The sequence below is a fragment of the Carettochelys insculpta genome, chromosome 15 (genome assembly GCF_033958435.1).
Source record: "Carettochelys insculpta isolate YL-2023 chromosome 15, ASM3395843v1, whole genome shotgun sequence".
NCBI lineage: Eukaryota > Metazoa > Chordata > Testudines > Carettochelyidae > Carettochelys > Carettochelys insculpta.
This window is the reverse complement of record NC_134151.1, coordinates 39,923,862-39,950,825: the sequence shown is the minus strand read 5'-3', so window position 1 is coordinate 39,950,825 and position 26,964 is coordinate 39,923,862. Positions and strand designations below refer to the sequence as shown.

Here is a 26,964-nt window from a genome sequence, read left to right as displayed (position 1 = left end):
CCAAAGTAGACCTGCCCCAAGGGTCCACCGCTTAGCCTTGTCTCTACAGGATGACGGCAGAAGCCCAGCTCTGTTTTAGGCATTGTGTGCTGACATGGCTGTAGAAAGACTCAAACAGGTGATGTTCCTGGAGGATGCTAGAGTTGGTATTAACATCCAGAACACTTGTCAAACAGGTTTTTGTTCATGTAAAACATTAGCAATAAGTTTGTACATTTATTGTCATGCATAAACAATGTAACATAATACATACAAGTTGAGAAGCAAGGTAATGTTACAGTTTGTGGAGCAGGACCTTAGGTCCAGAGATTGAAATAGCAGCTGGCCTGAAACAGACTACAAGAAGCCATCTTTGGAGGTCACATGCTGTGTTTGCACAAGCCCATGAAGTGTTACTAAATACGTTAGGTTTGTGTACACAAACAAGGAGCTTTTTCTCCCTCGTGAGTCAACTAACCCACAGGCCCCACTTTATTTTTTATGAGGGGGCAAGGTCTTGAGCACTGGTGATTGCCGAGCCCAGAGGATGCGGCGGTAGGGGCTGCTGTCTGCTGTACGAAGTCGAGCAGGTGAGCAGGACAGAAAGCCGTGTAGGAAGGGTTTCTTGCCGGGAGGCTGACTTTGCTGCAAGTTTTCCCTATTAGCACAAAAGCGTTTTTTTAAAGTAGATGTAGGGGCCTGGAGCTTCTGCACTGTATGGTACTGTTCAGCAATGCAGGTTGCCTTCTTCCGCAAATCCAGCTTCACCAACATCATGTTATTGTGCAGCTCTGCCAGTGTTTGGTCCTGAGATAGAGAACCAGCACTACATTTACTCTTTATACATGTGATTCTATCAGAGCTGCTGGGAACTCCCAGCTACCCCTCCAGAAATGGAACACTCCCCTTACCCAACAAGCCATTCACAGTTAGAGGACTTGCCGAGCAGCTCTTTCTAGGCCTGATCTAGCAAATAGTTTGGCAAGATGACAATCCCTGGCTTGGACCAAGTGAGCAGTGCAGCTGGGGAAGCTGAACCCATCTGACTGTAAACATTCAACTGTAGATAAACTGCTTTCTGCCTCAGGCTGGCCTCTGCTGTAACCAGGCATTGCAAAGGGCTCAGGAAATAAACAGGGCTAGAACCAGTTACCTATGACTGCTGAGGCCCAGGTAGAGATGTAAGGGAAAAATTGTGTGGTTTGGGAACAAAACAGATCTCTCTGTACATAGAGATCCCATAAAAAAAAACAAACGGGTAACTTGTTAGTACTGTCCCTTATTAACTGTTGGTTTTCTTTATCCTGATCTACCCTTCAGCATCTGAGAAAAGGAGGGGAAATGGACAGGGGATTCCTATATTTTCCCTCTTGCCCTCCATTTTTTTTTCTCCCCCTTATAGATTCAAGCAGCCAAGTGTCCAGGCTAAATCCCATGTGCACGCCCCGCCCCGCCCCGACACACACATCCAAAAAGTTGTCCTATTACCTGTCTAGCCAAGATATCATCACAGGTGCAAAGGGCTTCTCGAAGTTTTCCCGCACTTGTGGTATGACAACATGCTCTCTCTGCAGACTGGAGGGACTCCCCAAGTCTTTGCAGCTCTGACCGCAGCAGCTTTACATTCTGCAGAAGGGTGGGAAATTAAGTCCATGCAACACCCAGCCCTAGAGGCAAAACAGCCCTTACCTGTAATGCTAAGGGAAACCTTCAAGCCTCGGAGCAGGGATCAATACAGCAGCTCCCTAAACGGGGAAGGCGATACATATCCTACTCCCCAGAAGAGAATGTTACCAGCAGAACACTGGCTTCCATGAGGGTGTGGTTGAAGCACACTGGTGATTGTGAACAGGTAAGAGTCCTCCAAGAGTTCCTGTACCCTTCACAGCATGCAGTTACCTTTTGTCCATCCTCCAGCTTCCTGTCCACATCCACAGTGATGGGTCTGGCAGAAGGAGGTGGCTCCAGCAGCTTCTGGTACCTGTGCAACTCTGAAAACAACCAGGAGCAGAGAAGCAAATGGAATATCTCACGCATGAAGCCCAACACAGAGACCTGGATGCTACGTTCCACAGCCCTGTGAAACAACGGGCAGTTTAGATCTGTAACTGCTTCATTTATTTAGGGTAAGAGAAGTTTCTATTCTTAACTCTGCCCCCCAACTCTTATTTGCCATAGTGTGACTACAGGGCCCAGTACAGTAGGCTCTGTGTGTGGTGGGGTGGGGGGTGCATGTCTGCCCCAAACACCATCCTTATCTAAATTGACAAAGGGGAGAGGTGCAGCAGTAGCAGAGACAGGAAGGGGCTGGTTACATGGAAGAGCTGGAATAGCACAGTGGTCTCAGGACTTCCTGGCCCACTGCCCTGAGCACATTTGTAATCACAGCTGTTTGAGAATCCAGCCCCAGTTCCGAAGCGCCAGCACCGCACCTGCAGTAGTGGTGGTCAGCTCTGACTGACACTGCTCCAGCTTGGCTTTAACTTCTTGCAGCTCCTGCTGTAGTGTGGATGCAGCTGCTACTCGCTTTGATCTGCGCAGGGGCTGCTCCAGTTCCTGCTGTTTCTTTCCCAGCACCTCTGAGGGTGGCTTTGCTTCCTGCAACGCAGCCTCCAGCTCTCCAATCTTCTCATCACGCTCCTAAGGAAGGGCAGATTTAGGCAGCCGACTTACTGCTCCATGTGCCCCCCCCTTTACTGGGGAGGGGTTTCCTCATGGGAAAGTTGAGCATTTATCTGCACCTGCCCAGCGGTCTGTGGGCAGCAGTCTTATGCTGTACACACTAAGCCTGTTCTCACCATGGGCACTTGAACTAAATGGCAGTAAACGCACCAAGCTGGGTATTTTAAAAAGGTCTGTACCTTGAGGAGGGGTCTGCAGCATAACCCCAGACACATGCCTACTCAGTGAACTGAAACTAAACAGTTTTGTGACTACCCACCACCACTAATAGGTGGGAAGAGAAATCTACCGATCCTTGTCCTTAATCTGTCAATGTTACTATTTTCTCTGGCATTTATACTAAGAATAGTGGGTGAGTTTACAACGTGCTCAGAACAGGGGAAGCAAAGATGCTGCATTTCACCAGATTAGCTGCCTGTTAGCCCATGCCCAGCAGTTTGTGCTAACGCCCTGCAACCAAACAGGACTGACAAATGTCAAGCCTGGGTCAGGAGGGTAAACAGCTGGACCCTCTCAACTGTGGATCAGTGACAGCTGCTTGCTCTGCTCCTGCCAGCTGCCACCCACTTGCTGCACTGATGTGTGCTATGGAGTGAGTGTCTCAAGGAGTCTCAGTGCTTCTCACTGGAGACAATGCACAGCAGCTCCCAGCATGCTGACAGGGGGACAGGACGTGATGACTGCAACCCAAGGGTCAAGTGCAGTGGTAACTCAGTCTGCTTAGGTTTGGGTCCAGTTTAGGCCCAAAAATTAGTCCCAAGCAGACCTTGATGCTGTACTATATAAATCAATAGCCAAAAAGTTGGAAAGGGGCTAGAGAGAGCTCTGAGCCAGAGCTCCAGGTCGATAGGGAACAGAAGAAGATAAAGTTGGTGCTGTCCATAGAAACACCAAATGAGAAGCCGGAAAACCTTGCTACTGGCAGAGTCGTAGATTTTCCTGGGCCTAGATCAGCTCTTCTCACCACTCTGGCTCTGCTCCTAAGTTTGACTTCCTCATGCAACCTCCAGAGTGGCCCATTTTCCCCCAGGGGCATACACACACCTGAATCCTCTCCTGGTAATAGTCCATCAGTGACTCCTTCAGATTGCTCAGCTTCTCCTCATACAGTTCCACCAGTAGCTCTTTCTGAGTGTCCAAGTGTTGGCTGCGGAGAGCAGAATAGGACACACATGCCATGTGTACCAGCTCAGGGATATACTGGGGAGGCTCAGTGCTGAGGGGTAATTAGCTGGGATGAGTTCCCTGTTCCCTGGCAGTATGACAGTACCTGCACCACTGCTCTTTCTGTCGCAGCTGCTCTAGCATCTCATTGCAGAGCTCTTCTCGGAGGCGCATTTCCAGGTGCAGCTTGTCCTGGCGCTCCCGCACCAGCAGATCCCAGAGGACCTCCACTGCTTGCGGAAGGTCCTGCGAGGAGGGCATAAGATGACATGAGCTTCTGCCTATGCTTGTGAATCAGGGAAAGGCCATGAAGATACCAGATTGGCTGCACTGGGACAGATCAGATCCCTAATTCCATGTACTAACACAGGATCCAGGGTAGCTTAGAGTCCCCTTTCGTCACATCCCAAGAGCAAAATCTAAGACAGCCTCTCTCCTCATTCCCCCAGTTCCCGATGGCTTTTATCAGTCTCACTTCAAACTGGTCTCCAGTGCAAGTTGCACATGGCAGCGACCAGCTTTCCAGGTGGACTTAACAGCAGGCTACTGCCTTAGCCTTGCCGGTATATATCATGCAGTGCAAGCTTCTGTTTCACCTGCTGTCCTTCAGCTACTCCAAGTGCACAGACTTCTCCCTCTGTCTATAACGTTGCCTTTTCCCACAACAGACTGAGCTCTGCTTGTTTCTGATTGGTAAGTTTCCCTTATTCAGCAAAGGTTTCGCTGTCCTAGCCTTTGGGATCTGGGCTCTGATGTGACTCTGTGCGTGTCATTCTTAATGTGCATTGTCAACAGAGATTTGCAAATCCTCACAACTTTCTCCAGCTCTGAGTCAGTGTATCTGATCCTTAGTATGAGTGTTCCCTCTAATGTTTCCCACTCCTAAGGAGAATGAATGTTAATGCACCAATGTGAAGGTCATGTGCAACACATCACCCTGATCGTGGTAAGCCTATAAAAATTAACATGGTGAGGTGGAGCCCAAGGGCTCCTAGTGTGGGAAGAGACTTAGTCCTGCGGCAGAGGGTTGGAGTGCAAGAATCTGAGGGCTTGGGCTGGGAAGTGTGGGCTCTGCAGTGGGGCTGTGGATGAGGGCCTTAGTACTGGGACAGGCGGATGGGGTACAAGGGCTCTGGCTGGAGTGCCAGCAACAGCTATTTTTGTTCCCAGTAACTCACAGTGACAGTTCCAAAGGCTAGGGCTGAGGCAGACTCTCCATCCTTACATGCCAGAGTGGCTTCATGGGGTACGAGATAAACCATCACTCACCTCCCTATCGTACATGGGCACGTCTACATCATCCTTGCTCTCTTCATCAGGCTCCACTTCCTGTTTGGAGCCCTCTCCTGAAAGCATGCTGTGTTCCTTGATTAATGATTGGATGGATGGGAGTCCCAGTTTTGTGGGAGCTTGAACAAGCTGAAAAGAAAACAAAAAGCCATGGTCATGATCCCACAAAGTGAGAGGACCAGGGTGGCCTGTGGGCAGATGTTTTCCCCAGTCATAGTCTTGTTCAAGTTAACCAGCTGGGAATGCTGAGGAAGCCGTGTATTCCACTAGGGACTCCATCACACCTTCTCTCCCGACTCCCTCCACCTCACCACAAGTGAGAAAGGAGCAACTGGTTCCCATAGCAGCCGGAGGTACTCCTGAGATCCAGGTCAGTAATGCAGATACTTGGACAATTCAGAGCAACTTCTCCATTACTGGACACCTGGTCCTTAGGCACTGGCCCACTGACCTGGCTGGCTATAGCTGAGAACTTAGCCACGTGCAGGGTCTCGTCATACGTGGATGCACACTGGTTAATATTGACAATCATGGAAGAATGTCCACGTCCTGTGAAGAAACCCTGGAACAGACGGGTCAGCTTGCTATCCCGGAATGGAATGACGCTTTGCTTCAGCCTGCAGGGAGAGAGAAGAATCCGCTAAGCTCGGTAGTCAAACAGCTTGAGAAATCCCTCCCCCAAGTCTCTTGTGCCCACTCACTTGGACTGCTGGTTCTGGCGGAGGGCAGCAATGCAGCGGCCCAGTGTGTGAAGGGAGGTGTTGATGCTATTTGCCTCCTTCATGCGGTCCCCACTTTTCTGGTCCTTGCAGCGCTCTGAGCCAGCGAGGTCACAGAGGGACAGCCTAAGGGAATCCCAAGGAGATACCTGTGATCTGGTCCCACTCATTCTGCACCTCAGCCCCACAAGCCAAACATCCCGTGATTCCCCCACTTCATATTCACCCTCCCCTTATGGGTCCATCTTCCATATTCTTTGAGTAGGTGCAGAAGCTGCTCAAGCTGCAGGACAGCTGATTAACTCTGTCATTGCAATCCCAGAGGCTGTTACGTTGTAGCAGTCTACACTGCCTTCACAGTCAGGGTTGGGGGGCCCAAGACAGCCAGAAATCTCTGATCCCCAGATGGCAGCTGCTTTCCAAGAACAGAGCCAATGCAGATTTCTCTAGCTGCTTATATAGCAGATGGCCAATCCATCAACAGCAGCTCAGCTGCAAGGACCCCTCAACTCCTGAAATGGGAGCAAAACACCCATATAAGCAGCAGTTCAGTGGAGACTGGTGACTCGGATGGTGCTTTCCAACACCTCTCATAGCAAATCATTGTCATGTAACCCATCTCTGTGTTACAGCCTTGCACCCTGTAAACATAAACATGAGGCAGCCATATCATCTCCTGACACCTGCGTTTAGACATGGGAACCAGAGAAACCAGTAACCAGGGCAACCTTGGCTTCAGCCCCATGAGAATGTTAGAAGTGGCGTTGAGCCAGTATGTGCCCACCCAGTAAACAGCTAAGGGATACAGTTACTGCGAGGTCCCACCCCAGTGGAGTTTCAGCTGGGGACCCTCAGCCTCAGGAACGCCCTGGATCTTTTTCCCCAAGCTGGAGCAATGTCCACCATGGCCCTGATGGCACTTCCGGACCGGAACTCCCCACGACCAAAAGGGACATAAGCATGTCAAATCACTTCTTGTCCAGATGTGTATATATACACACATTCCTGTAGCACTTTGTTTATCATGTGTACTGTGTGAATTAATTGCAGTAACGTGTAGATAAGCTTAATAAAGTACTATTATCCCTAATTGGCTCTGTATTGAAGCAAATCCCATAAATCATGTCTGGCCTTGGCCTTGGGAGTTCACAGTCATCCACGTCCCCAGTTGCCAAGTGGCACAATGGGAATGAGAGCTCCTTCCCAGTAACCCAGCAAGTGACCCTCCAAAGACCCTGAGAGCCTTAACAGCAGCAAACATGGGAAAGCTCAGCCTACTGGAGCCCCCAAACTCCCTGACCCATACAAAGAAGTGCAGGACTCACTCGCTGATTCTTGGGAGTACCCCGCTGCTGCTTCCCTTTAAGTGCAGAATCCGAATGGAGAAGATGCTGTGACTGTGGGGGACAAGGATGAAAGTTTGAAGGAACATACATCAGGTGCTCCTGGAAAACATACCAGTCTGATGGCTCCCAACTGCAGAGTAAAACCACAGCCTCCACACCAGACCAACCCCCAACTCCCTGGCTCTGACCTACGGCTGGAGTTCTGGTTCAAATGGGTGCAGGCAAAGCTCTGGTTCTTCCGACCCAGTTTCAGAAGTTTCCAGGCCTCCTCGGCATCTTGGACATTGATCCAGTTCAGATCTAGAAGAGCAGACGCAGGTGAGCCAGGCACATGGGACTGTCACCAACACCAGGGTTGCCCTCCCAGATATCGGCTACCTATTACAAGCCAGGCTCCATTGCTACCAGGAGCCAGTCTGAGCTCCAACATTATCCACTGGGGAGACCAAATATTAACCTGACAGCCCAATAGAGAGGAGCAGCTTCCTGGGTATAAGCTACCACAGAGCATGTTCTGTTTCCCATTGGTGCCCTCACTCCATACACATCATATCCTTCACCCTCAAGTTACTGCTTTGTCACGTCCTCAGTCTATTGTTTCCTTCAGTCCAAAACTGAGCTAGAAGGACCCTTTCCCAGGTGTTCCTGAGCTCATCCCATGGTAAGGCTGCTTAACTATACCTTTTACATAGGGGCTGCCAGTCCGGTCTTCGCATAGCTTCAGAGTCTGCCTTTTGCGGTTCTGGCCAGACAGAGGCATTTCCAGCAAATCATAAATCAGCTCATTGTAAATCTCCAAGAAAGAGACCCAGATGGAGAACTGCACATCCCCTGGGATGAGGAGTGAGATGCGATCTGGGTCAGTCAGCTGAGGGTCCAGCTCTGGTAGAAAGGGATAAAGAGGACAGTCGTGATTGCAGCATCCTGTGGCACGTTGCAGCTGAATGGCTTGGGAGTACGAGACTGCATACGCCTCCTGCCCAGTAGAAACTCTAACTCAGCCCCAGTGCACCCCTGTCGCTGTGCGGGACTCTCCACCTCCAACACAGACTTCCGGTCAGGACAAGATAGGCATCTCCTTAGCTCTTGCATCTCTCCCTTATCATGAGCTTCTTATGTGCCCTACCTCTGATCTGTAAAAATGGAAGAATATACAGCCTGAGGCTGTATCTCTCTATGGGCTTTGGTCCTGGGTCTCCAAGACTCCCTAGTCTCCTTGTGTTCAGATCTCTCAGATGAGATCAGCCATTTCTCAGTCTAGGGGACAAATGATGCTCAGTCCGACTGAATTTTCCACGGTGTTCGGTGGATGAGCGGTATTGGTGGAAAGGCGTACAGCAAGGGACCCAACCAATGAATGCTGAAGGCATCTGCCCAAGAATCTGGACTTTGGTTCTGGTAAGAGCAGAACGTCCTGCACTCCGCGTTGAGATGAGTGGCGAAGAGGTCTACCTGGGGACGTCCCCACCTCTGGAAAATTGAATTCACTACTTCGGTGTGTAATGACCACTCGTGGTCCATGAAGGACCTGCTGAGCTGGTCTGCTAGGGAGTTGTGAGCCCCAGGCAGGTAGAACAGCCTCAGGAGAATCTGGCGCTGGATGCAGAAGTCCCAGAGCGTGAGGGCCTCGAGACAGAGGGGCGACGAGTGTGCACCCTGTTTGTTTATATAGTATGTTGGCGTAGTACTGTCTGTACTGACTGCGACACACTGCCCCTTCAGTTCACTCTGAAACGCTTTGCATGCCAGCCTGAACCACTTTGAGCTCCTGCACGTTTATGCGGAGCTGAGTGTCGGTCTTGCTTCACAGAGCCTGAGTCTGGCGGTTCCCCAAGTTTACCCCGCAGCCCAGGTCCGAGGCACCTGTGACCAGGGAGAGGGAGGGTTGCGGGGGATTGAAGGGCACTCCCATGCAGACCGACCTGGCTTCTACCCACCCATGTAATTCTGTTAACACTCTTGCGGGGGGACTGTAACTAACTTGTCTATGTTGTCCCTGACAGGTCTGTATACTGAGGCGAGCCACAGCTGGAAGGGGCGCGTTCGTAACCTGGCGTGCTGGACTGCAAATGTGCATGCTGCCATGTGTCCTAACAGCTTGAGGCATCCCCTGGCCATTATGGTTGGGCACCCGATCAGGCCTTGGATGCAAGACGCCATGGCTTGGACCCTGCTCTGGGCAGAAAGGCCCGGCTTGCTCTGCATCTGGTCAGGTGCCCACAAACTCTGTAACCTGAGTTGGGGCTAGCACAGACTTTGCCTTGTTCACTAGGAGGCCTAATGCGTCAAACATTTCTCTTGTCAGCCGTACGTGTCTCATCACCTGTCTCTGTGACCAACCTCTGATCAGCCAGATATCTAGGTAGGGGAACGGGTGCACTCCCTGGCTGCATAAGGAGGTTGCTACTACTGACATACATTTGGTAAAGACTCTCGGGGCTGAAGAGAGGCCGAAGGGAAGGATTGTGAATTGGTAATGGTCCTTCCCTAGCACAGATCTGAGGAACCTCCTGTGAGGTGGATAAATTGCTATGTGGAAATACACATCTTGTAAGCTGAGAGTGGCAAACCAGTCCCCTGGTTCCTGCATTGGGATAATTAGGCCCAGGGATATCATACGAAACTTTATCTTTTTCAAAAATTGTTCAGGTTTCGCAGGGCAAAGATTGGCTGTAGCCCCCCTTTAGCTTTCAGAATTAGGAAATAATGGAAATAAAATCCCTGCCCCTGTAATTCCTGGGGAACTTCCTCTATAGCCCCCTTTTGTAGGAGGGCCCCTACCTCCTGCCTGAGAACCGTCTCATGAGAGGGGTCATAGAATCATAGAACACTAGGACTGGAAGGGACCTCGAGATGCCATTGAGTCCAGCCCCCTGCCCCAATGGCAGGACCAAATACTATCTAAACCATCCCTGATAGACGTCTATCTAACCTGTTCTTAAATATCTCCAGCGATGGAGATTCCACAACCTCCCTTGGCAATTTATTCCACTGTTTGACTGCCCTGACAGTTAGGAACTTTTTCCTAATGTCCAGCCTAAACCTCCCCTGCTGCAGTTTAAGCCCATTGCCTCTTGTTCTATCCTCAGAGGCCAAGAAGAACAAGTTTTCTCCTTCTTCCTTATGACTCCCTTTTAGATATCTGAAAAGCGCTATCATGTCTTCCCCTCAATCTTCTCTTTTCCAAACTAAACAAGCCCAATTCTTTCAACCTTTTTTCATAGGTCGCATTCTCTAGACCTTTAATCATTCTTGTTGCTCTTTTCTGGACCCCCTCTAGTTTCTCCACATCTTTCTTGAACTGCGGTGCCCAGAACTGGACACAATACTCCAGCTGAGGCCTAACCAGTGCAGAGTAGAGCGGGAGAATGACTTCTCGTATCTTGTTCACAACACACCTGTTAATGCATCCCAGAATCATGTTTGCTTTTTTTTGCAACAGCATCACACTGTTGACTCATATTTAGCTTGTGGTCCACTATAATCCCTAGATCCCTTTCTCCTGTAGTCATTCCTAGACAGTCTTTCCCCATTCTGTATGCATGAAACTGATTTTTCCTTCCCAAATGGAGCACTTTGCATTTGTCCTTATTAAACTTCATCCTGTTTACCTCAGACCATTTCTCCAATTTATCCAGATCATTTTGAATTATGACCCTATCCTCCAAAGCAGTTGAAGAGGGACAAGGAAGGAGGGTGGGAAGGGGGGTATGAAGAAAATTGGATAGCATGTCCCTTTTCTACCGTGCGGAGGACCCACCAGTCCCATGTTATGCTGCACCATGAATGGTAGAATGGGGATAGGTGGGATGAAAATAAATCCTGAGCTGGAACTGTGGGGGTGGCCAGGGTGTCGCTCCCAACTGCCCCATCAAAACTGGTGTTTAGACCCCAGTGGGGGTTGCTGGTGGCTCTGGTCCTGTGTTTGGCGACCATGATGTCTCCTATTATGGCGGCCCCTTCTGTTCCCATCCCGTTGTTGTAAGAACTGTCTGAACTGGGGCCCTCAGAGTAAAATATCTTCTCTGGGTCGCTGGTGTGTATAGACCCAGTGAGCGTACAGTGGTCCTTGAATCCTTCATACGACAAAGCCTCGTCAGTTTTTTTCCAAAAATAGGGAGGGGCCCCTCAAAAGGGAGGTCCTGAATGGACTGTGCACCTCCCGTGGGAGTCCTGAGACCTGAAGCCCTGCCCCCCGCCTTCTCATGGCTATACCCGAGGCCGTGACCCTGGTGGCCGCAGCAGCTGCATCTAGGGCAGCCTGTAGTGCTGCTCTATATACGAGTCTCTGCTCCTCCATGAGGGCCACAAACTCCGACTGGGCGTCTGGTGGGAGCAGCTCAGCAAAATGGTCCATGGAGCTGGCCATATTGTACGCCTATCTGCTAAGCAGGGCCTGCTGGTTAGCCATTCTCAGCTGTAGGCCACTTGTAGAATAAACTTTCCTACCATACAGGCCTGATCTTTGGCCCCTGGACCCCCTGCCTCACCCTATTGTTCACAGCATCCACGACAAGGGAGGCAGGGGGAGGATGGGTGAACAGATATTAATTTCCCTGGGCTGGGACAAAATACCAATGCTCGTTTTTCCCAGTCCTGGGCAAGGCTGAGGCCGGGGTCTGCTACACTGTCTTTGCTGTGTTGGCAATTGTCTATATAATAGGCAGTGCCACCCTGCACGGTCCAGACATTGAGAGGTTGTTTGTAACAGGGTCTATTGAGTCCCTGATCTCTTCCGCCTGCACCCCCAAACTCTGGGCCACCCTTCTCAATAACTGCTGGTACGCCCCTCCATCTCCATCCTCTGCATCCTCCAGTACCGGGGATGCAGAGGATCCAGCTAGCGCCTCATCTGGGGAGGATGAGGACGAGGACGAGGGCATCATGCCCTCCAAGCCCACCAGTGTGGGGGGTACAGGCACCTCCATCTGAGTCCCCAGCACAGCGATTTGCGGTGCTGTGCTCGGTGCCTGGGGTGACGGGCCCCCTAGTGGACTCTGGCACTGTGCCATAAAGATGGGGGCACTCTGCACCTAGGATGGCACCGGTTCTGTCGGTGCCCACAGCACCACAGTCTCTGGTGCCTGCAGGGGTGGTGCCCACACTTGGGTCGCCTCTGAGTGCACCGGTGCTGGTGCCAACGATTCTGCTTGCTCTCCCGCCAGGGCTCCCAAAGCAGCAGTCAGTGCTGATCTCGGCACCTGAGGCACGCCGGGTACCCTGAACAGGAGTCCCCCCTCCCTGCCCCTGTGCCTCATGGATCACCCACAGGGTCCTGAAGAGCCATTGTGGGGCACCATGGGGGAGTCTCTGCCACTCCCTCTCTAAGGGGCATCAGGAGCAGCGTCGATGCCCGCTGCGTTGAGATGACCTCATACTCCCACTCTGAGCTGAGCTGGAGTAAAACGAGCGCGAGTCTGACATGGCCTCTGATGCCGACGACCATGGCGGTGCCGAGGGTCCCATAGCTCCCTCCGGTTCTTGCATGCTCTGCACCGTCTGCACGGCACCGAGGGAAGTGACCGTTTGCTGGGGTCTCACTGGTGTCAGGAACCATGCTGGAGTCCCTAGAGCCTGACCAGGCACCTGGAACTGGGGCAATGATGGCTCCTGGTGTGGCATCTGTAGCAGCATCATAATTTGCAGGAGGCCTTGCGCAGGCACTAAAGGCTTCCGGCATCGAGGGCAGTCTGGGAGAGTGCGGGCTCACGCCTTGCGCTGGAGTCAACGCAAGCACTTCATGACCCCAGTCACGGTGCAAGCTGGCGGACTCCCCCGAAGCTTGCCTCTCCTCCTTCTTTCTTGGGATTGACCCCAGTCCCGTCTTCTCTTTCTGCGAGGCACCGGCTCTTATGGCGCTGGGAAGCGCTACAAGCCAAGTCCTGCTCTCAGTGCCGGGAACTTTCCGACGGTGGCGGAGAGCTCTGCACCGACGATGCAGCACTCTGAGTTCCCGCCGGGGAAATCTCCAGGTGCAAGGCTGATTCCATTAGTAGAACCTTCTGCCTTTGAGTTCTCTCTTTTAAAGTCTTAGGCTTGAAGCCCTTGCCAATAGAGCAGCACTCCCGGAGGTGAGCCTCACCAAGGCAACAAACACGCCTTATGCGGGTCGCTTTTGGGCATTCATTTGCCACATTTTGAACACTTTTTAACCCTGGGGAGCCAGGCATCCCCTGGCGCCGAGGGGGTTAAAGACCCACCTCAGCTCACTAGGTGCTAAGAAGAGCTATTTACCTATGAAAGATAAACTATTTACAACTAATTAAAACAAAAAGGGCTACCGACCAACACCTCAATGAGGGAGCTCCAGCAACCCACAGCGTGGGGAGAAGGAACGGAGCTGGGGGCAGGGCGGGTGGTGCATATATGGGCAGCCATATGGGCGCCACTCCAGGGGACACAGCACCGACCCTAGGGCTACTGACTAGGGCAAAAAGCTTCCGGCAACTGGGCATGCGCCAACGCACACCCAAGTTGGAATGCACGTGAGCAATCACTCGAAGAAGAACCCACTCCTCCCCAATCCAATGGGTGACACAGGACAGCAGAGCCCTGGATGTACCTTCTTGCTGGCTGCTGCTCAACTGAGTGGCAAACTGGCTGGTAGAAGAGAGTCCACCAATCCCACTGTCAAAGCTGGCACTGGTGGTAGCCTGGAGATGGGACTCAGCACTGTGGCTCCTCTTCAGTGGAGTCGGTACTTCCTCCTGAAAAAGCATGGGCAAACCTGAGTGTGACAACTGACATGCTCCCCCCATGCCCTAGCACCCCAAAGGGGCACTCACCTCCCGCAGCACCCCACACAGCAAAGCCATCTTCTTGGCCTCCTCCTGATGCACCTGTTTGCTGTCTAGCCACATCACCTCACTGGAAAGCAAGGGCTTCAGATCCATAGAGTGGTAAAGCCGATCCCCCACGCTGTTGAAGATGACAGCCAGAGAGCGAGGCAGGATCCCTCCATCTTTGCTGCTCCCTGAAGGGGAGAACAGCAGCAAGCTGAGCACTCATACAGGCAGATACCATCAACTCGTCACTGGACAGCCTGGGCGCTACTTACCCTGGATGGTGTGTGTCTTCCCAGAGTTGGTGATGCCATAGGTGTAAACCAGCCAGTTCTGCCCATGGAGTACACCCTTCAGCACTTCCCCCATCGTTTCATCAAAGAACGCCTTCTGCCCCACCTCTGCCCCAAAGATCTGCAACCACAAATGCCACATGGGCACAAGCATGATACCACATAGAGGCTTCCCACCCTTGGCTGCGGCACTCACTGTTATTCCAGTGCAGCCGTTTCCCCTGCCAGTCCCCCTCAAGTCTGACATGCAGCCCCGTCAACTGTCCCAGTCTCAGCCTTCCCCCAGCACGGATTGCCAGTTATGCTCGATCCAGTACTTCTACAGTTATGTATTTCTTTAAAGGAAAGGTAGGTTGCATGGTCCAGGCTTCAGCACCTACCTTGGTGAACGTGAATTTGTGCACTGCCTGGCCTATGCCCCGGGCAGTACTCCGCATGGTGAAAGAGTCCTGGGGCGCTTTCAGAAGGAGGGTCTCTGAATTCTCAATACAAACGCAGCCCTGAGGGATATAAATAAAACTTCATCATCGCAGTGGCTCAGAAGACAAATCTGCCCCTCCACCCATGACTCCACCACACAGACACAGCAGGGGGTTATGGAATCCTCCCCTTTCACCACAACCATCCTGTTCCCAGTAGGACTGAGATATGGATTCTTGCATTTCCCATATGCAGCTCCTGCTTGGCCAGAGGCTCTCACCTGATCCTCCTGTTTCTCCAGCTCAGATGGCTTCAGAGGCCGGACTCTCAGATACACCTTTACTTTCCCATTATTGTCCTCAGGTGCAACCTGCAGAGCCACACGCAGATCAGCCACAGTGGAAATACCAGAAATTCTGTCAAGCTCAGTGCAGTAATGGGAACCATAGCATGGGGCACAGGTAGCTCATAAGACATGCCTCAGAAGCTTCTGGGTACTTTATTGGCAACTGCTCCTGAAGTTCCAAAACATAAGTTTGCTCAGGAACTCCCAGTAGGTTCTCAGGCAGCCACGAGGCAGCTCATCCAGCAGAACTGAAAGTGAGGAACTAACAGATCTCTCACCCCATCCAGAGGTGCTACCTGCACAGATCCAGACTGCGTACAACGACAGGCCCCATCGATTGGCCAGATCATACTACTTAAACCAGAAGGAGGCACCAAAATTGACTGAGAAAGTGAATGACTGGTGGGTACATCTGGCGCTGGCCTGTAGGATGGTTTAGATTAGGGGTGGGGACCCTACAAGTCCATGGCTTCACTGGATTTGTCCTGTGAGGCTTAGGGCTCCATCCCATCCCTGCATGCTCCAGCCCTGCGGAGGGGGCACCAAAATCACTGCAATGGGGGGTGCTTTCCTGCAGCATACAGAGGCACACAGAGGCCCTGCCCACCTGCTATCCTCCAGGGCTGCACCAGGTAGGAGACCCATGCCCCTCATCTCCTGCCATCTCCCTCCCAGGCCTTGCATTCAATCCCTGCTCCTGCACCCCCCGCTTCCAGACTCCACCCCCACCACTCCTGCATCCTCCATCCCTCCCCTCGACCCTCTACCCCCATCCCACTGCTGCACCCCTCCCCCCTGCCTACACCCCACATCCCCACCCCAGCCCACTCCCAGACAGCCCCCTCCCATGCACTGTACCCCTCATTATGGCCTTACCCCAGAGCGTAGGGGGTCCCTACAAAATCTACTAGTCCCAGTCTCCCTAAGATCTAGGTGGAACTCGAGGATAGTGAGGGGAATGCCTTATTTCTGCTTCTTAGTTGAGCCCCCCACTTCGGGATTCGGGGGTGGGTGCAGGGAGGGGGGTTGCTTCTCATTTGCATGTGGCCCCCAACTGATTTTTCTGTGAATCAGTGGCCCCAACCTGGAAGTTTCTCCACCCCTGCACTAAATACTTACGTAAATACACTTCCAACGGCTAGCGTGCAATACTGAAAAGATGTTTTGACGAGATAAATAAGACAGTTCCCTGTTCTGTAACTGGTGTTCTTCAAGACGTGTTGCTCATGTCCATTCCAAGTGGGGTGTGCACAGGTGCACGCCCAGTCACCAGCCAGTCGGTGCGGAACCCCCTGGAGTGGCACCGATATGGCAACCAATATATGCACCACCTATCCCTGCCCCGTTCCTCCTTGTCAGCTGCTCCGACAGTGGGGAAGGCGGGAGGGTCTTGGGATGGACATGAGCAACACATCTCAAAGGCCACTTACAGAACAGGAACTGTCTTTTCTTCTTCGAGTGATTGCTCGTGTGCATTCCAAGTGGGGTGGATACAAGCCAATGCCTAGGAGGTGGGGTTGGAGCCCCGAACAGACTGTAGGATGGCCCTGCCCACTGCAGCATCGCTCCGTGTGCGCTGCAGCAAAGCGTAACGTCCTGTACATCTGTGAATGGAGGACCAGGTGGCCACTCTACAGATGTCCTGGATAGGCACCTGCACCTACACGCCACACAGGATGCCTGCGCTGTCACGGAGAGCGCCCTAACCGGAGATGAACCCCCGTGAGCTTGTAACACCCCTTGACGTACATCACTATCCAGCAGGAAGTTTGCTGGGAGGAGACCGGGAGGCCCTTCATCCTATCAGCAACTGCAACAAAGAGTTACTGCGTTCTTCTAAGGGGCCAGCACCCTTCTAACCTCCAGTGTATGTAAACATTGCCCCATCAGGGAGGCATGGGGCTTTGGGTAAAATACTGGTAGGGAAATGTGTTGGTTATCATGAAAGGTGAAGACCACCCTAGGTAAAAACGCAGGGGAGGTCTCAGCCTAACCTTATCCTTGTGAAACACTGTGTAGAAGGGATCCACTGAAAGTGCCCTCAGTGCAGACACCCTCCTGGCTGAGGTGACTGCCACCAAAAACGCCATTTTGTAACTCGGAAACGGAAGGGAGCAGGTAGCCAGCTGTTCAAAGGGGGCCCCCCATAAGCTTGGCTAACACCAAAGCGAGATCCCATGGGGGGCAGTAGTGCTACTTGACTGCTTTTGACAATGGTGTCTGAGAACACAGAAGACGTTCCATGATCTGGGTGAAAGACTGAGATAGCAGCTAAGTGCACCCTAACCAAGGAGAGAGAGAGAGACAAGCCCTCCTGTACCAGACCCCATAGGTAATCTAAAATCTGTGGGATGGGGGCTTGTGAGCAAGATCACCCTCTGTGAGGCACCCAAACCAAAAACCTTTTCCACTTAGCCAAACAAATCACCCTGGTAGAGGGTTTTCTACTATTTAACAATACTTCCTTTATGGGATCTGAACAGGCAGCTCCCGGTCCCTCAGCCGTGGAGCATCCACACTGCGAGCTGCAGTGACTGGAGGTTGGGGTGTTGCAGTCTCCCCTCTTGCTGCATCAGCAGGTCTGGCTGGATCGCCAATGTCATCAGCTTGCGGATCGACAGGTACAGGAGGGTCGAGTACCAGTGCTGACGGGCCCATGCTGGTGCCATCAAGATGATCGATGCCCCTTCTGAGCGAATCTTGAGGAGGACCCTGTGAGCTAGCGGAATCGGAGGGAATGCACACATCAGCCTGCCCGACCAGGGGACACTGGAGATGTCTGCCCAGAACCCCGGGCTCTGACTGTGGTAGGAGCAAAACGTCCTGCATTTCGCAGAGGTGGGAGGCGAACAGGTCCACCTGGGGATACCCCCACTTCCAAGAACTAGAATGTACGACCTCTGGGTGGAAAGGCCACTTGTGACCCATAAAGGACCTGCTGAGTTCTTCCTCCAGGGACCTGCGCACACCTGGCAGGTAAGGGGCCCGCAGCATGATGTGCCGAGTGCAGGCGTCCCAGAGCATCATGGCCTCGAGGCACAGGGGAGAGGCGCGTGCGCCCCCGTGTGCTGATATAGAACACTGCTGTCCTGTGTACGGACTGACACCCAATGTCCCATCAGATTGGCCTTGACGGCCACACGTGCTAGTCTGATGGCCCTGAGCTCCCTCAAGTTTATGCAGAGCCAAGGGACCAACACACTCCAAAGAGCCTGGGTTCATAGCTGACCCAGGTGCGCTCCCCACCCCGAGTCCAAAGCGTCTGTTACTAGGGAAAGTGAGGGCTGCTGCGGGGCAAAGGGGACTCCTGTGAGGACGACTCCCGTCGGCCAACTGCCAGCGCAGGGTCAACGATGTCCATGTCAGCACCACAACCACCAAGTCTAAACTGTCTCTTAGGCTACGTCTACACTGAAACAAATCTTCTAAATGGCCATGCAAACGGCCATTTCGAAAATTACTAATGAGGCGCTGAAATGCACATTCAGCGCCTCATTAGCATGCCACCAGCCACGGCTCTTCAGAATTGCCACTTTTCACTGCCGCATGGCTCATCCAGACAGGATCCTTTTCAAAAGGACCCCAGGAACTTCAAAATCCCCTTATTCCTATCAGCAGATTTGTGCTCGTATAGACACGGCCTTTTCGGGCGATACGCCGATGGCAGCCATAGCTGTAGAGGGCACATCCTTAACCTTGCATGCTGTATCACAAAGGTGCACGCTGCCATGTAACCCAACAAATGCAGGCAGCACCTGGCCATCGTGGTGGGAACTGCTGGGATGTCTCAGATGATGGCCCCCATGGACATGAACCTGTTGTCCAGTAGGAACACTGTGGCACACCTGGCATCTAGTCGTGCCCCCACAAACTCTATTGACAGAGCCAGGACGAACACCGACTTTACCTTGTTGATCAAGAGACCAAAGCTTACAAAGGTTTGACGGACCAGCTGTACATGCTGAATCACCTGCTCCCTGGAACGACCCTTGACTAGCCACTCATCCAGGTACAGGAAGAGCTGCACCCTTGCCTGTGTAGCTGCCCTGCTATTACCGCCATGCATTTGGTGAAGATCCCTGGGGCCAGACAGACAGACCAAAGTGCAGAACTGTGAACTGAGAATGGTTCCCATCTGCCATGAACCTGAGAAACATCCTGTGAGGAGGGTAGATTGTCCTTTAAGTCGAGAGCCACGAACCAATCCCCCCACTCCAGCATTGGGTGTATGAGACCCAGGGACATCATATGAAATTTGATCTTTTTCACCAACTCGTTGAGACCTCTAAGGTCCAGGATGGGTCTCAAGCCCCCCGCCTTTGGTTTTGGAATTAGGAAATACTGGGAATAAAACCCCTGTCCCCAGGAGGAACTTTTTCTGTGGCCCCAAAATCCAGGAGGGGTTGTAATTCCTGCCATAACAAGGTCTTGTGAAAGGGGTCTGTGAAGAGGGACAAAGAAGGGGTTGGGAAGTGGGATACAAAGAGAACTGAATAGCATATCCCCTCTTCCGTACACCAGACCCACTGGTCTGTGGGGATGCTGTACCATGTATGGTAAAATGGGGATAGGTGAAACAAAAAAAAAAAAAAAAAAAAAAAAAGTGAGGATACTGGAGTGGGTGAGATCGACTCAACGCTCACGACTGTGCCATGAAAACCGAGGCTTAGGTCCCTGTGGGCCCTTTTGGTGGCCTTGAGGTTGTTGGCCTGAACGACGCCTGTCCATCCTGTTCCGCCTTCTACTGCTGTCCCTTTGTGGCTGCAGAAACTGTCTTTATTGAGGACAGGGGTTAAAATGCCTGCATTGGTTGGCATGTGTATGCAGGCCCAAGGAGCAGAGGATGGCCCTAGAGTCTGTCAGACTATGCAGTCTTTTATTTGTCTTATCTGAAAATAGCATAAGGCCACCAAAGGGGAGGTCCTGGATCATCTGCTGGCCCTCATGAGGCAGGCTGGAAACTTGCAACCAACTCCCCCATGCATTGCCATTCTGGAGGCCATAAACTGTGCAGCAGCATCCAGTGCTGCCTGCAGGGCCACCCTTGAAATCAATTTGTTCTCCTCCATCACAGCTGTGAAGTCCTGCTTGGCTTCAGGTTGCAGCATCTCAGAGAGCCTAGACAGGGAGCTGACTGTATTATAAGCATACCTGCTAACTGGAGCCTGCTGGTTAGCAATTCTTAATTGCAACCCACCCGTTGAATAGACCTTCCTCCCATAGAGGTCCAAGAGTTTACCTTCTCCATTTTTCGGGGAGGGACCCCGGAAGCCCTGGCACTCTCCATGGTTAGCAGTGTCCACTACCAGGGAGTCAGGTGGGGGGCGGGGGGTGTGTGCATGAACAAATGTCCATTGCCCTGGGATGGGACAAAATACCACCTCTCATTCCTAGGGGCTGTGGGAAGGGCAGAAGCAGGGGTCTGCCAAACCCTTTTAGCCATCGCGGCAATTGCTTTGATTATTGGCAGAGCCACCCTGGAGGGGCCTGCGGAGGACAAAATGCCCGTGACAGGGTCCATTTTATTCCAGACCTCCTCCGCTTGCACCCCTAAGTTTTGGGCCATCCTCCAGTAAAGGTGAGGCCAATAAGCCCACCATCGCCTCGTCCAGGAAGGAAGAGGACGACAGCCCTTGCTCCTCCATGTAGAGGGGAAGGGCAATAGTGACCTGTTCAGGCACTTGGCCCTCCATGGAACTTACAGGCAAACCAGGGCTGGCGGGGGGGCACCGTAGACAGAGCTGGCATAGGCACCAGCTGGCCCGAAAACCCCGCCACAGGTAGCACAAACGGCGCCATTACCACTCCCTGTACTTGAGTCGGTGTCGGTGCCTAGGCTGGTGCCTGCCCTATCGGCATCGTAGGTACAATTATGGATGGCGCTGGCACCAAAGGGTCCAGTCCTGCTGCAATGGCGCCAAGGTCGATGCCAACAAAGTAGATGCAGGCGACTCCACGATGACCGTCACTTCCTGTCTTTGTTCCGGTGGTAGGGTGCCCAGTGACACTGACGAATGTGGGATCGGCGGGGCCCCCAGCACCATAAAAGGCACTGCAACAGCCTGGCCCTGTGCCTCATGAAATGCCCACGGGGTCCAGAAGGGCCACTGCTGAGTTGCCTGTGAAGCTGGCGGCCAACCTATATCATCCAAGTGACGACCACAGTGCCTGCACCAGCTATGATGTGATGTTTTCGAGCTCCCGCTCCATCTGGAGATCAAGGAAAAGGAGTTTGACTCCAACGCCAATTCAGCAGCAGATGACCACGGCGGGACCATCAGAGTTGGCGCCGATGTCGTGAGCACCAAGGACAGTGCCGGAGTATAGGGCACCTAAAACAGGCCCGCAGTCTGCTGGCTCAGTACCGGAGTGCTCAGCACCAAATATGGTGCTGGTGCCAGCATCAACATGAACGCAGGGGTTGGCGCCAGCATCACATCCACAGGCTCCAATTGCTCCGTTTCAGTGCTACAGTGCCTGTCCTCCATAGATGGAGGAGGACCCAGCACCGTCCTCTGGGGAAGTCCTTGTGCCACTCAAAACAGCTCTGGCACTGAGGGCAAGTCCAGCACCTGCAGCATCCCGCTCCACACTAGCTTCAGTGGACGTGCCCCCTACCCTTCAGCAGTGCACACCAGACCCTTGGACTTGAGGCCGACCCAGTTTGACTTTGGCCAGTGATGCCTCTCGTCCCTCCTCCTCTTCATCAGCACTGGTGCCGAGAAGACGATGGTGCCTGCACCTGCTCTCAGTGCCATGAGTCCTTAGCTGGCACTGTAGTTGACGGCGCCGGTGCACTTCGCACCAAAGAGGCTCTACTCTCCGCTCCTACTGGAGACTCTTGAGGCTTAAGAGCTGCGTCCATTAAGAGACCTTTAAGGCCTTGTGCCTTATCTTTCAGAATTCTGGGATTAAAGGCCTTACAAACTGGACAGCGATCACACAAGTGTCCTTCCTCCACGCAAATCAAACAGGCTGAATGGGAGTCAGTTTTGGGCATACGTTTGCCACATTCTGAACAAGCCTTAAAGCCTGGGGAGCCAGGCATTCCCCAGCGCTGAGGCAGACGGAAAGCCCCGCCTCAGCTGTAAGTTAAAACGCTAACTATCAAAACAAAACAGCCGGCCAGTAGCACTTTAAAGACTAACAATAAATTTATTCGGCAATGAGCTTTCGTGGGACAGACCCACTGTGGGGGAGAGGACAACGCATATATTGGTTGCCATAGCTGCACCGACCCTATGGGTACTGGCTAAGGCAAAAAGCGTGTGGAGACTGAGCATGCACCAGTGCACACCCAGCGTGGAAAGGACATGAGCAATCACTCCAAGAACTCTTTCTGTACTATGAAGAGCATGGGGAGATAATAGACATCCCAAAGCTCAAAGCTGGTATGTAAGTTGTTAGCCTGTTAATGTTGAGTACCTGGCTCTGTGCGCCTGCGTGCGCGCTGGTCAGTTTCTTGGCTCCCCCAAGTTATGCGAAATTTGACTTTTGTGGGGCTGTGCAAGAACGGAGGGTCAGGCATCTACTGTAGTCTTTGTCTACAAGAAACACAGAAGCCTAGCAGGCTGCACTTGCTGCTAGTGGTGGTAACATCGAGGCTCCAAACCATGAAGCATCTGTAACTGTTTCACATCCTTAACAACTGTCCATCTTTCTACAATCCACTCACCTGCTGGGAGCCCCCCAGGCTCGGGGAAATCGCAGAGAACTCTGGGAGCAGATCTTTGCAGAGGCCTAACCCACACTCCGCTGCTGTAGATTCAAGCAGTGGGGAGGCTGTGACTTCCTCATCAGAGAGCAGCCCCTGCGAGGAGAGGAGTCCCTGGGCCATGGTTCCCACTGGTGACTCCTACAGGGAAGATGCATAGGCAAGATCAACTGGATTACACTCCCAACCCTAACCCCCTCGTCCCTCCAGCCCAGCCCCCCCATACTCCAGAAACCCCCAACACGCATCCCCAGGCCCCTGTGCTCCCGCCAGCCTAGCCTGGCCTGGCCCCCCCAACCCTGAAACCCCCGAACCCCCCACCCCCATTCCCTCCAATCAGCCCTCACACCCTTGAAATCCCCCTAGTAGCCCCCGATTCTGACCCACGATCTCCAGCCAAGACCCCTCCCCACAAGGTCCTCTAGGTCAACTCTCACCCCCATCCGACAAAGCCCCTGCACAGATCGCTCTCCTTTCCCCCCTCCGGCACAGCTTCGCTCCTGCCCCCGCCGGCTCACACCCTACCCACCAGCACAGACTCGCCACCCCCCGGCACAGCTTCGCTCCCGCCCCCGCCGGCTCGCACCCTACCCACCAGCACAGACTCACCACCCCCCGGCACAGCTTCGCTCCCCCACCCGCCGTGGCTCTCGGCGCCCCCCCTGCCCCGCTGGCACAGACTCGTCCCCGCCCCCCCCGGCTCTCGCCCGCCCCCCCCCCCCGCCGCCGGCACAGACTCGTCCCCGCCCCCCCCGGCTCTCGCCCGCCCCCCCCCCCGCCGCCGGCACAGACTCACCCCCACCCCCCCTCGGCTCTCGCTTGCCCCCCCCCCCGGCACAGACTCACCCCCACCCCCCCGGCACAGACTCACCCCCGGCTCTCGCCCACCCCCACCCCGGCACAGACTCACCCCCGGCTCTCGCCCCCCCCTCCCCGCCGGCACAGACTCACCCCCACCCCCCAGCTCTCGCCCCCACCACAGACTCACCCCCGCCCCCCCGGCTCTCGCCCGCCCCCCCCCCCCCCCCGCCGCTGGCACAGACTCACCCCCACCCCCCCCGGCTCTCGCCCGCCCCCCCCGGCACAGACTCACCCCCACCCACCCCGAGCTCTCGCCCGCCCCCCCACCCCGGCACAGACTCACCCCCGCCCCCCGGCTCTCGCCCCCACCACAGACTCACCCCCGCCCCCCCGGCTCTCGCCCGCCCCCCCCCACCGCTGACACAGACTCACCCCCACCCCCCCCCGGCTCTCGCCCGCCCCCCCCCGCCGCTGACACAGACTCACCCCCACCCCCCCCCGGCTCTCGCCCGCCCCCCCCCGCCGCTGACACAGACTCACCCCCACCCCCCCCGGCTCTCGCCCGCCCCCCCCCGCCGCTGGCACAGACTCACCCCCACCCCCCCCGGCTCTCGCCCGCCCCCCCCCGCCACTGGCACAGACTCACCCCCACCCCCCCGGCTCACCCCCACCCCCACCCCGGCTCTCGCCCGCGCCCCCCCGGCACAGACTCACCCCCACCCCCCCGGCTCTCGCCCGCCTGCCCCCGGCACAGACTCACCCCCACCCCCCCCGGCTCTCGCCCCCCCCTCCCCCCGGCACAGACTCACCCCCACCCCCCCCGGCTCTCGCCCCCCCCTCCCCGCCGGCACAGACTCGCCCCCACCCCCCCCGGCTCTCACCCCCCCCCAGCACAGACTCACCCCCACCCCCCCGGCTCTCGCCCCCCCCTCCCCGCCGGCACAGACTCGCCCCCACCCCCCGGCTCTCACCCCCCCCAGCACAGACTCGCCCCCTCCCCCGGCTCTCACCCCCCCCAGCACAGACTTACCCCCACCCCCCCCGGCTCTCACCCCCCCCCCGGCACAGACTCACCCCCACCCCCCCGGCTCTCGCCCGCCCCCCCCCGGCACAGACTCACCCCCACCCCCCCGGCTCTCGCCCGCCCCCCCCCGGCACAGACTCACCCCCCCCCGGCACAGACTCACCCCCACCCCCCCCGGCTCTCGCCCCCCCCTCCCCGCCGGCACAGACTCGCCCCCACCCCCCCGCGGCTCTCGCCCCCCCCTCCCCGCCGGCACAGACTCGCCCCCACCCCCCCGCGGCTCTCGCCCCCCACTCCCCGCCGGCACAGACTCGCCCCCACCCCCCGGCTCTCGCCCGCCCCCCCCCGGCACAGACTCACCCCCACCCCCCCCAGCACAGACTCACCCCCACCCCCCGGCTCTCGCCTGCCCCCCCCCGGCACAGACTCACCCCCACCCCCCCCGGCTCTCGCCCCCCGCTCCCCGCCGGCACAGACTCACCCCCACCCCCCGGCTCTCACCCCCCCCAGCACAGACTCACCCCCACCCCCCGGCTCTCGCCCGCCCCCCCCCGGCACAGACTCACCCCCACCCCCCCCCGGCTCTCGCCCCCCCCTCCCCGCCGGCACAGACTCACCCCCACCCCCCGGCTCTCACCCCCCCCAGCACAGACTCACCCCCACCCCCCGGCTCTCGCCCGCCCCCCCCCGGCACAGACTCACCCCCACACCCCCCGGCTGTCGCCCCCCCCTCCCCGCCGGCACAGACTCGCCCCCACCCCCGGCTCTCACCCCCCCCCAGCACAGACTCGCCCCCTCCCCCGGCTCTCACCCCCCCCCAGCACAGACTCGCCCCCTCCCCCGGCTCTCACCCCCCCCCAGCACAGACTCGCCCCCTCCCCCGGCTCTCACCCCCCCCCAGCACAGACTCGCCCCCTCCCCCGGCTCTCACCCCCCCCAGCACAGACTCACCCCCACCCCCACCCCGGCTCTCGCCCCCCCCTCCCCGCCGGCACAGACTCGCCCCCACCCCCCCGGCTCTCACCCCCCCAGCACAGACTCACCCCCACCCCCCCGGCTCTCGCCCCCCCCTCCCCGCCGGCACAGACTCACCCCCACCCCCCGGCTCTCACCCCCCCCAGCACAGACTCACCCCCTCCCCCCCCGGCTCTCGCCCCCCCCTCCCCGCCGGCACAGACTCACCCCCACCCCCCGGCTCTCACCCCCCCCAGCACAGACTCGCCCCCTCCCCCGGCTCTCACCCCCCCCAGCACAGACTCGCCCCCTCCCCCGGCTCTCACCCCCCCCAGCACAGACTCGCCCCCACCCCCCGGCTCTCACCCCCCCCAGCACAGACTCACCCCCCCCCCGGCTCTCACCCCCCCCAGCACAGACTCGCCCCCCCCCCGGCTCTCACCCCCCCCAGCACAGACTCGCCCCCCCCCCGGCTCTCACCCCCCCCAGCACAGACTCGCCCCCTCCCCCGGCTCTCACCCCCCACAGCACAGACTCACCCCCACCCCCACCCCCGGCTCTCGCCCCCCCTCCCCGCCGGCACAGACTCGCCCCCACCCCCCGGCTCTCACCCCGCCCAGCACAGACTCACCCCCACCCCCCCCGGCTCTCGCCCCCGCCTCCCCCCCCGGCACAGACTCACCCCCACCCCCCCCGGCTCTCGCCCCCGCCTCCCCCCCCAGCACAGACTCACCCCCACCCCCCGGCTCTCACCCCCCCCAGCACAGACTCGCCCCCCCGGCTCTCGCCCGCCCCCCAGCACAGACTCACCCCCACCCCCCGGCTCGTTTCTCGCAACTTACTTTGGCTGCAGCGTCCAGCCCCTCTGGCTCTGTTCAAACCTCGCGGTCTGCGCGCTCAGCCAATCAGAGCGCGAGCCGCCTCCCCCAGAGCCGGAGGAAAGGCGCTGAGGAAGTGAGAGCGAGGCTGGGGGCGGGGCGAGATGAGACCGTGGTTATTTCCCAGCCTGCCCCGGGGGCGGTGCGCGAGCGTTTCCCGGCGAGCTTTGCGCGTGGCTGCTGCTTGGCTGGGCGCCGGCCGGCGGCCTCTGGCGCGGAAGATGGCGGCCGGGACCGGGAGTGAGTGAGGGAGGGGCGCGCGCGCGGCGGGGGGCCGGGGCCGGGGCCGGGAGCGGGAGCGGGAGCCTCGTCCGCAGCCCCCTGAGCTTGTCCCGTCTGCCTGCAGAGCACAAGCTGCTGGGCGCCGGCCCCACCGAGCCGTGGTCCGTCCGCGAGAAGCTCTGCCTCGCCTCCTCCGTCATGCGCAGCGGGGACCAGAACTGGTGAGCGTCTCGGCGCGGCGCGGCGCGGCGCGGCCTGGCCTGTGCCCCCGCTTGCTCCGGCCCGCCCGCAGCGCCCGGCTCCAGCGCTGACCTCCGCGGGCAGCGAGCGGCCGGGCGCGCTGGGGCGGC

At 56.3% G+C, this 26,964-nt stretch overlaps 2 protein-coding genes across 7 annotated transcripts in view; one reads left to right on the top strand and one right to left on the bottom strand.

The window, feature by feature from the left end:
• Positions 1-203: 203 nt before the first annotated feature.
• On the bottom strand, positions 204-26,382 carry KIF20A (kinesin family member 20A). The gene is made up of 19 exons (XM_075009865.1): positions 26,357-26,382; positions 22,697-22,876; positions 14,956-15,045; positions 14,636-14,755; positions 14,238-14,376; positions 13,966-14,153; positions 13,743-13,887; positions 7,862-8,062; positions 7,369-7,480; positions 7,160-7,231; positions 5,817-5,960; positions 5,567-5,732; positions 5,095-5,244; positions 3,932-4,071; positions 3,706-3,808; positions 2,412-2,619; positions 1,879-1,970; positions 1,468-1,605; positions 204-786 (listed from the first exon to the last, which is right to left on the bottom strand). The coding sequence occupies exons 2-19, from the start codon at positions 22,856-22,858 to the stop codon at positions 472-474; spliced, it is 2,685 nt and encodes an 894-aa protein (XP_074865966.1). The 5' UTR covers positions 22,859-22,876; positions 26,357-26,382; the 3' UTR covers positions 204-471.
• A 164-nt stretch (positions 26,383-26,546) lies between these two features.
• BRD8 (bromodomain containing 8) overlaps positions 26,547-26,964 on the top strand; it is a 30,127-nt gene continuing 29,709 nt past the window's right edge. For all 6 annotated transcript variants that reach the window (XR_012647632.1, XM_075009863.1, XM_075009860.1 and 3 more), the window contains exons 1-2: positions 26,547-26,632; positions 26,739-26,835. Coding sequence is in view for 5 of the 6 variants with exons in the window: in XM_075009863.1 (XP_074865964.1) it covers positions 26,614-26,632; positions 26,739-26,835 (116 nt within the window). In the remaining variant the exon portion in view is untranslated. The remainder of the gene's footprint in view (positions 26,633-26,738; positions 26,836-26,964) is intronic.

Bases quoted from the DNA above. Each gene is read 5' to 3' on its own strand.
- KIF20A (XM_075009865.1), bottom strand. From the start codon at position 22,858: ATGGCCCAGGGACTCCTCTCCTCGCAGGGGCTGCTCTCTGATGAGGAA. The intron at 13,888-13,965 runs GTGAGTGCCCCT...ATGCTTTTTCAG, and splicing joins TGTGTGGGGTGCTGCGGGAG to GAGGAAGTACCGACTCCACT. The intron at 2,620-3,705 runs GTGTGTGTATGC...GCCCTTCCTTAG, and splicing joins ATTACCAGGAGAGGATTCAG to GAGCGTGATGAGAAGATTGG.